The following is a 9,361-nucleotide window of genomic DNA, read 5'->3' as shown; positions in this document are numbered from 1 at the left end:
GGGATGGGGCAGGCTGATACAGGGGAGATGGTTGTGTGCAGGGGAGAGAGAGGAGGGGCTGGGCAGCATGGCTTTTCTTGGGCTGTTCCTTTCTTCTATTCCTATGTCTCATCCCCTGAATGGTTCCCAGGACCAGTGGACCTGCTCCCCAGAGTAGTCCCAAACTACTGCAACTTTTTGGAGGGGAAGACGTAGGGCTTCATCTTCTCAGTGAGTCAAGTAAGACCTAGAGGGAATTGTCTACAGCCATACCACCCTGAACACTCCCGATCTCGTCTGATCTTGGAAGCTAAGCAGGGTCAGGCCTGGTTAGTACTTGGATAGGAGACCTAGAGGGAATTGTGGAGACCCATTAATAGCTCAGTAGGACTGGGGAGGGGTTGCGACTGCCTTCTGGGGGGTAGGGTGGGGGATGAACTCAGAGCCTGACTAAGCTCTAAGTTTTCTCCCAGGTCTAGGGGATCTCTGCCTTTAGGCATGTGAGGATAGATCACAGCTTATTTTTATAGCCCTGCTTTCAACCCTGACAACTTAAAGACAGGTTGAGTTTTTACTTCTTTAAATCAACTTTGTTTTTGTTGTTGTTTGGGTTCCAGGGCTTACTGGGACCCATGTCTGCTCAATTCATTACTCCCAGTATACTTTCAAGAATTTCTTTCCAGATAGAAGGTGAGAGAGACCACAGCACTGCTCCAACACCCCTGAAGTCTCCCCTGTGCATGATGCTCCCTCCCATATGGTAGCCAGGGACTTGACTCTGGGTCTTCTCGTATGATAAAGTAAGTGTGTGCTTGACCAGTGAGCTCTCTTCTGCCCCTTCTCTCCAATGAAAAAATATTAAATTTTATGAGAGTTTGAGAGAAAGAGTGAGAGACAGGAAAGCACTGCTCATCTCTGGCATGAGGTGGTGCTAGGGAAGAACTTTAGATAGTTAAACCCTGTGCTCCCATCTTGAGCAATATTCCAGACCTGTGTTCTTATCCCACTCCCCACCAAACCGCTAGCACCAGAGGCCTCATTCATCTGGTGGTTTTTCCCATTTAGACACACACACACACACACACACACACACACACACACACACACACATACACACACGTGCATGTGTGCAGATATCACACCATCAGAACTTTCTCCAGTTCTATAGCACCTCCCATATCTCAGGTATCAAATCTGAACTGCATGCATGGCTAGGTGAGCTGTCTTCCCAGTCCCATGCTTTTTGAAGATTTAGTTTACTATATGTGAGAGAGAAAGTTTCACACAAGGCAGAGAGACATATCAGAGCACCACTGGTACATATGTTGCAGGGGATGGAACCTCCAGAACAAAAGTTAGGGTTAGGGTTCCCCCAGGTTTGTGTGTGTGTGTGTGTGTGTGTGTGTGTGTGTGTGTGTGTGTGTGTGTGTGAGATAAAGTATTATAGAGCAAAAAACTAATGAGAATAAAAGTCTCTGTCTCTGTGAAGGGCCAGGGAAGTGGCTCAGTGATAGAGCTTGAGTTAGGACCTGACCAGATAACAAGAAAGATTAAACCAAGACAGGACATCGTAAATGGCAGTGTCCTGCTCTGGCTCCTTTCCTCTCTCTCCCACAGTCTTTATGAAGAGGATCCCTCCTGTTCTTGACCTCTCACTATCCCCCAACAAGTAACACTCCTAGTCTGTAGGGTCTTTTTTTATCTTACTCCCTTAAAGATGATGCTTTCATTTTACTGATCTATTTAGAGAGAGAGAGAGACCACATCATAGATGTGTCCTTCAATCTGTTGGGGGCTGGGCTTGAACCTGGGTCTTGAACATGGCTAAGAATGCACTATCCAAGTGAGCTATTTCTTGGACCCTTGGCTTTTTTGTCTTTCTGGTGATCTGTTGCACAGTATTCCACCTAGTGTAAGGACCTGCCACTCTCCATGTCAAAAGCAGAGGATCAAACCATGCTCCTCACACATTCATGTTTCTATCCTGCCTACAGCATGGCAATTCTTAACTCTTTCGGTTTATAGATGAGGAAACATATGTCTGAGATAACTAACCTGTCCAGGGTCATTTGGATTACAATCCTGGCCTCTAACTTCCATTTCAGTGCCTGTCAAGAGGACTCCAAAGTCTTGTTCTGACTCAGGTGATTTGAGGCTAAACTTGCTCTTACCGCCAACCGACCACCTGATGGTGGACTTTCTTGACTTGCTTCTTCCTCTGGATGAGATCATTCCCTGCTTCATCTCCTTCAACCCGTTTCAACTCCAGGTTCAGAAGGCAATAGAATATGCCCTCTTCCTGAGGAATGAAGGGGGACCTTACCTTAGTGTGGCTAGTCTTTTGTAACCTCTGAACACTTGTGTCCACGACTTTGGAGGTGCAGCTTGGACCCGGGCTGGGGCTGTAGATTAGCTGGTCTGTGTCTTCCTTTGCCCCAGCAGTGGGGCTGGTCTGTGTCTTCCTTTGCCCCAGCAGGTCACCAGTTCCTTAAATGCTTGGCCCCTGGGGGATCCTTTTCTCTGCAGCTGCCCTGGTTAGATGGCTCCCTGCTTTTTTTTGGGGGGGGGGTGAAGGAAGAGGCTGGAGCTGGGGGTTGGGCTAACAGAGGGGAGGAGGCTTAGGACGGCAGTCCAGGGGCACTTTTCTTGTTTCCTGTGGCAGAGATTTTGGTCACAATGTTGGATGGGAGCTCTCTGAGCTGAGAAACTCAGCTATGTGTGCGTGTAAGTGAGCATGGACACACACACACACACACACACACACACACACACACACACACACACACGTGGGAACAAGTCTGGAGAGCACTTGCCACTTTACAAGCACACCAGGCACCATTCCTGTGTAGTGTCTGCACAGCTCTAGTTTCTCATAGGTCCACCATGGAGGAGGAGAGGGAAAGGCTAGCTCTCTCCCACCCTATTCTCCATTCCCTCTTCTATATCCCAGCCTCCCTTAATCTGAGTAGAAGGATTCTAAACAGAATCCAGGGAGATTCTGTTTAGGGTTACTGAAGAGCATGTCTCCTTGCTCTGGGACCTCCATCCCAGATTCTCCAGCCTTACTCCCTGTTCACTCTTCACAGTTGCATATCTTCATGCCTGGGCCCTCAGTCAACCTTCCCAGGTTCTGGTATCAACCTCCTCGTTGGTCAGTGGTCAGTGGGCCACTCCTGGCCTAGGGTGACCCTGACTATCTGAAGTGGCACCACAACTACTTGTGTTATGTCCTGGGAGGCAGGCAAGAGTAAGAACAGAGCATGAGTGTCAGGGATGGCTTGGAATCTGAGACCATGTGCAGAGGCCCTGGACCCTTGGGCGGGTCTCCTCTCAGGCCAGCTCCTTACAAGGCAAATTGCTGGGTTGCAGCTGCTGCTGGGACTCATGGGCTGGCTGACAGGGAGGGGTCTGGCTGTGACCTGACTGTCCCCCTGCCCAGCCTTGGTCATCTGGGGCCAGTCAGCCTTTGTCTTCTATGGAAGAATCTTCCACCTGCCTTTGAGGGCTCTTGGCTGGGTAGGGGTGAGGGTGTGAGAGAACCTGCCAAATGGGTTCACTCTGGCTTTTCAAATCTGAAATCCCACCACACTTCCAATCTCTACCAAGGAGAACAGGAGAGCTCGATGGCCAGGGTGTGGATGTATTTATGTTGGCTTTTATTATTTTAATCTCCAGGATCTCACTGACTTTTTCAGATAAGACAGAGACAGAGAGAGGGAGAGATACCATAGCACGAGAGTGTCTGTGGTGTTATAGTACTCCCATATTATGTATCGGGCTCAAACCAGGGCTGTGTGCATAGCAAGGCAGGTACCCTCCCAGGTGAGCTATCTCCCTGGCTCCTATCTTGACTTTTCAGATCTGAATTTACACCACACTTTCAATCTCCACAAGGGAGAGCAAGGGGTGGGGGGGGGATGGCGAGCGCATTTTACAACCATGTATAGGAAGGCAGGGAGCAGAAAATCATGGACTCAGGAGGCTCATTTTGCTCAAAATGCTCTGTTTATTGCTCTATTCAATGACCACGAGCAAATTATAAAAAGACACCCTATGTCTGTCTGCCATGGAGTAAATATTTGTAGTCAGCAATAAAAACACATGGCCCCAAGATAACACATGTTGCCAAAGAGTCATGCATGCCCTGCAGACGGGCTCCCAACACACATGGACACAAGAACACACTCGGAGCTGCACGCAGAGACTTCTGGGAAGGCTTTCCCACAGGGCCAGGGAAATGGTGCACACAGACCTGGAGCAAGTCCCTCCTTACACTCCTGTTAGGACCTCTGGGTCCACCAACTCCCATCAGGCTGATCCTACCTTCTGAGGACATGTGGCTCCTAGACACTGCCTTCACCGCCCAACCCAGAGACCTTGCCTCAAGCTGAGATCTCTGCCAACCTTTCAGGAGTTCCCTGGGCCTGATCTCAGATCCTGAGACCCCCTTCTCACTCTGGTCCCAGTAGCTAGAGTGGGAGCAGGTACAGTTACAATTTGACAGTTGGGAGAAGTGGGGTGGGAGGTGGGGGTGGTGGTGAGACAGGCACCTCTGCCTGGGAGCCCAAGGGAGTGGAGCTTGTTACCCTTTTCCTGGGCTGAGGAGACACAGTGTCCGGTACAGATTGCAGAGATAGACAGACAGATAGAACACACTGCAACAGGACACTTGGGTTGTGGCACAGAAATGTTTGGATCAAGTAGCAATGGAACCATCATTAAAAACTGAGGCCCCAGTTTGGCATGGTGTTGGTCAGGCCCTGGGGACCCAAGCCTGGCCTGGTGCATCCCTCCCCCCCCCCACCCCACTCCCCAATATGTACAATGGGAACAGCTAAGTTTGTGGGGAGGACAGGGGCCAGACTAACACTGAGAGGGGGAGCAGACTGAAGAGAAGGGGAGCATGTAGGGACAGACAGAGCAGGCCAGGATGGGGCAGGACCCTGGGCATGGTTGGGGTGAGGGTCCGGGCTCAAGATGGGTGCTGCTCAGAGGACTTGGGGTGGGGGAGGAGTGTGGTCACTCTGGGGACTGGCGGGACAGCTGCTTCTCGTAGAGGCTCATGGCATGGTGCACAAACTGGTACTGCTCGCAGGTCTGGATCATGCCACCCCTGGCCGGCAGAGATGCAGTGGAGACGGGGTTGTTTAGGGGTGGGCTGTGGGGAAAGGCCCTCACCCCACGGGGTGCCAGTTACTTGTGGGGTACGCTTGAGGCCTTGTCTTCATGCAGCTTGGTGAGGTCAGCCTTTCCCCATCACTGGTCCCTCCCCACCCTGGCACAGAATCCTGGGACACAGGTGACATAACCTATCCTGTCAGCCCGCTCCACCCAGCAGCTGTTTCTCTTCCCTCTCCGCTGGACCCTCCTGTCCATCTGTCCTCCCGGCCCCACAGTGTGTCCATACCCGGTGCCAACCTGACTGCCCCTGGGCCCCGAGCTGACCTGTCCTGCCGGAGCTGGCACGTGGTCTTCAGGATGTCCACCACGCCCTCGTGCCGCAGCTGCTGGCAGCAGATGCTGGTGGCAATGAAGCAGCCAGTCCGGCCGATCCCTGCACTGAGGGCGGGGAGCAGGAAGGGTGAGGGGTGGGGTGTTCCAGGTGGGACCAGGGGGCTACCTTGCTCCTCTGGGTGGCTGTGAGGACCCACCTGCAGTGGACAACGATGGGGGCGCAATGGGGCCCCTCCTGCTGAGCTGCCTCCTCCACTTCCCGCACCAGGTGCAGGAGTGGGGGGGCCCGGTCTGGGGTCTTCTGGTCAGGCCAGGATGTGAACCAGTAGTGCTTCAGGCCTCGCTCTTCGGTCCCACTCTGCCCAAGAGACAGAGACCCACCCCAGAGACACATGAACCCTGAGGCCCACAAAGCAGCCCAGAGATGGGAGAAGGGGCTGGGGGAGGAAGAGGAGGAGGAGGGAACAGGGTGTAAGGTGCCTGTTTTTTGTCCATGGCTGCCCAGGGGCTCCAGACAGAGTCCCAAAGCCAGCCCAGCGGTGAGGCTGGGCAGTGCATGGACACAGGTCCTTAAGTTCTGCCTCAGAAACTCCATGCTCCTCCAAGAGTCCCTTCTCCAACTCATTCCTGTCTCCTGAATTTGGTATCTTAACAGTCCAGCCACCCCTTAGTCATAGAACCAGAGCCTCTGGCACCCTTTTCTTTGACCTCACAGTGCCTGGCTTGCCCACCCCAACTTTTGGCCAATGTTGTGGTTTCTTCCACCCTGTAGGGCCCCTCTCTATCACCACCACCACTTCCTCCACTCTACCTTATATTATCTCTCCATCATGTGAGACTTTGCCCTCCCACCCACAGGAGTCAAAATACTCAATAATACAGAGCTGGGCACACATTGCCTTGCTTAGAACACACCAAAGGCTCTTGTTCTCTAGGCTGAAAAATGGTAAATGAGACTGTGGTACTGGGCCTGCCCCTCCAGGCTCATCTTCTGCCTCTATGCACTGTACTCAACACTCCCATGCTCCCATACTTCCAGTGGTTTGTAGACAAAACTTCTGCCAACACACACACACACACACACACACACACACACACACACACACACACACACACAGTCTAATACCACTGAGAGGTGTTTGGTCTTGCTTTTGACCCCCACATTCATTCAGGCCTCCTTCACTCCAGTTCACTGCTAAGTCCAGAGAGTGACAGAGTTACAATGGAATCTGGGATGCATTGGATCGACCTTCCCGTGGTGCATCCCGTGAGTACCCATTCATTGGGGAAACTGACGATCCTTCCTAGCCGACTGAATCCACATGGATCCCAGTCACTTTCAAAGCCAGCAACAAGCAGCTCCTGACAGCTTTCAACCTGACGCTGTTGACTGGCTACGGAAGAAGGGCAAACGCTAGAAGAAGAAGTGGAATGTGGGGCCCTGTTCTCTGTGGAGTGCCAATCAAGCCCCTGCCGTCATCCACCCAGCCCAGCCCCAGGCCTCACCCTGAGAGAGATGAGTCGCAGCCGGTAATCCTCAGTGTGAATGACCTTCCGCACCGTGATCTCCACATCGTCATATACCACCTGCTCCTCTGGCCAGTACTCGGTGCACTTCTGCAGGGACCCAGACCAGATTCTGATACACCCCCACTCCCTAGCCATGCTCCCTAACTCCCTTTCTGGAGCCAATGAGGTGGGAGAGAGAAAGAGAAAGAAAAGCGCACTAGTGTCTGGGGCTCATATCTCAGCTTTATGGCCTGGAAGTTAGGTTTTGGAGCCTCAGTTTCCTCATCTGGAAAATGGGAGGAATGCCTATTTTTAAAGGACTATTATAGTAATTCAATGTGTCTATTTTTAAATAATTTTTCTTCCCTAGATTCTGACAACATCTTTTTCTTTTTTTCTATTTACTGATTGGGTAGAGGCAGAGAGAAATCAAGAGGGAAGGGGGAGATAAAGTGAGGGAGAGAGACAGAGACACCTGCAGTACTGCTTTACCACTTGTGCAGTTTCTCCCTTCTCTCCTTCAGGTGGGGACTGGGGGGCTTGTACATTGTGACACGTAGGCTCTACCAGGTGTGCCACCATTCAGTCCCATAAAAGATTCAATTTAATGGGATATGGCAGGTCTGGAAGGAGCCACTGTCAGCTCTGACATTTGGGAGGTAGCAGAGCATATTGTTTAAGATCCTGGGCACTGGAGGTCGGCTCCAGGCTTGACCTCTGACTATCTGCAGGGCTCTGAGCAAACGACTTGACCTCTCCGGTCTCACTCTGCCAGTGGATGGAACACTACCACCTCACATGGTGCTTAAGTGTAGAGTCCAAAGCAGCAGAAACCTGCTAACACTACCTACCTCATTCATCTCCTCGATGTTGGTGATCATGACAATGATGGGCGTGTGCTCCTGCCACACCATGCGCCAAAAGTCCCCAACTGTGCTGACGATGGGTCCTTGAGTGGCAATGTACACCTTCTCCTCCCCACCATAGCCCTATAGTTGGCAAAGTCCGGGTGGTCATGGTCAGACACTGAGCTCCCAGAGCCCCGGCCTCACACTCACGTGCTTCCCGGGGGGTGGGGGTGGGAGGAGTACCAGGAACCACACTAACTTACGGATAAGCCTGGAGGGTGGACCCCATTGGTGTGGGCCTCCCCCTTGAGCAGAGAGGCTACATACCCGGATGTAGTTGGCGTTGATGTAGGAACTCAGAGGGTCATCGGGGTCTAGTGAGGTCAGACACACTCTGCTGTGAGGGTCTGGGGTGGGGGGAAGACACAGGAGGCTGGGAACTGGACTCATGGTGAAGAGCCCAATCCCTGTTTTTTTTTTTTTTTAAATATTTACTTATTATTGGATAGAGACAGAGAACAATTGAGAAAGGAAGGGGGAGACAGGGAAAGAGACAGAGTCACATGAAGCCCTGTTTCCCCAGTTGTTAAGCAGGTGGGGACCAGGGGCTTGAACTGGATCCTTGTGCACTGTCATGTGTGCACTTAACTAGAGGCACCACTGCCTGGCCCCTATAATTTTATTTTATTATTATTATTTTTTAACTAGAGCACTGCTCAGCTTTGGGTTTTGGTGTTTGGAGGATTGAAAATGGGACACTGGAGCCTCAGGCAGGAGAGTCTTTTTGTATAATCATTATGCTATCTACACCCATCCTTTCTTTCTTTTTAAATTCTTTTATTGTGATAGAGACAGAGAAATTGTAACAGGGGTAGGGGAGACATGGATGGGAAGAGAGGGGCAGAGAGGAGGAGAAAGAAAGACATCTGTAGCCTGATCCACTGCTTGTGAAGCTTCCCCCTGCAGACTTGAACCTGGGTCTGGGTCCATGGTAACTTGGACGCTTTACTGGTTGTACCACCTCCCAGTATCCAGACCCACCCACCCACCTACCTCTTTCTTTCTTTCTTTCTTTCTTTCTTTCTTTCTTTCTTTCTTTCTTTCTTTCTTCCTTCCTTTCTTTCTTCCTTCCTTTTTCTTTCTTCCTTTCTTTCTCTCTTTCTCTTTTCTCTCTCTCTTTCTATACCAGAACATTGCTCAGCTCCCATCTCTCTCTGTCTCTCTCTCTCTCTCTCTCCCCCAGAGCACTGCTCAGCTCTGGCTTATGATGGTGCGGGGGATTGAACCTGGGTCACTGGAGCCTCAGCTCCCACCTACCTACTTCTCTCTCTCTCTCTTTCTATACCAGAACATTGCTCAGCTCTGGCTTATGATGGTGTGGGGGATTGAACCTGGGTCACTGGAGCCTCAGGCACAAAAGTCTCTTTGCATAACCATTATGCTATCTACTACCCCCACCTTATACCCATATTTATTCTGGGACTTATTTCTCCCTTCTCCAGCCTGGCAGAAAAATATTGACCTGTCCCCAGGCCCCACTCTGGTGGTGAGTCAGGGCCAGGTGAGAAGGA

At 51.4% G+C, this 9,361-nt stretch overlaps 1 protein-coding gene across 3 annotated transcripts in view; it reads right to left on the bottom strand.

Annotated features, from left to right (window-relative positions):
- Positions 1-3,965: 3,965 nt before the first annotated feature.
- PTPN5 (protein tyrosine phosphatase non-receptor type 5) overlaps positions 3,966-9,361 on the bottom strand; it is a 63,593-nt gene continuing 58,197 nt past the window's right edge. For 2 of the 3 annotated variants that reach the window (XM_060177050.1, XM_016185078.2), the window contains 6 exons: positions 8,118-8,197; positions 7,794-7,931; positions 6,940-7,050; positions 5,631-5,791; positions 5,425-5,538; positions 3,966-5,092 (listed from right to left, as the gene is read on the bottom strand). In XM_060177050.1, the coding sequence (XP_060033033.1) occupies positions 4,999-5,092; positions 5,425-5,538; positions 5,631-5,791; positions 6,940-7,050; positions 7,794-7,931; positions 8,118-8,197 (698 nt within the window). In that variant the 3' untranslated portion in view covers positions 3,966-4,998. Of the gene's footprint in view, positions 5,268-5,424; positions 5,539-5,630; positions 5,792-6,939; positions 7,051-7,793; positions 7,932-8,117; positions 8,198-9,361 lie in introns of all 3 variants that reach the window. The other variant, XM_060177051.1, reaches the window with a different exon arrangement.

This window comes from Erinaceus europaeus, chromosome 17, assembly GCF_950295315.1.
Source record: "Erinaceus europaeus chromosome 17, mEriEur2.1, whole genome shotgun sequence".
NCBI classification, from domain to species: domain Eukaryota; kingdom Metazoa; phylum Chordata; class Mammalia; order Eulipotyphla; family Erinaceidae; genus Erinaceus; species Erinaceus europaeus.
The sequence above is the reverse complement of the archived record's forward strand: the minus strand, read 5'-3'. Positions and strand labels throughout refer to the sequence as shown.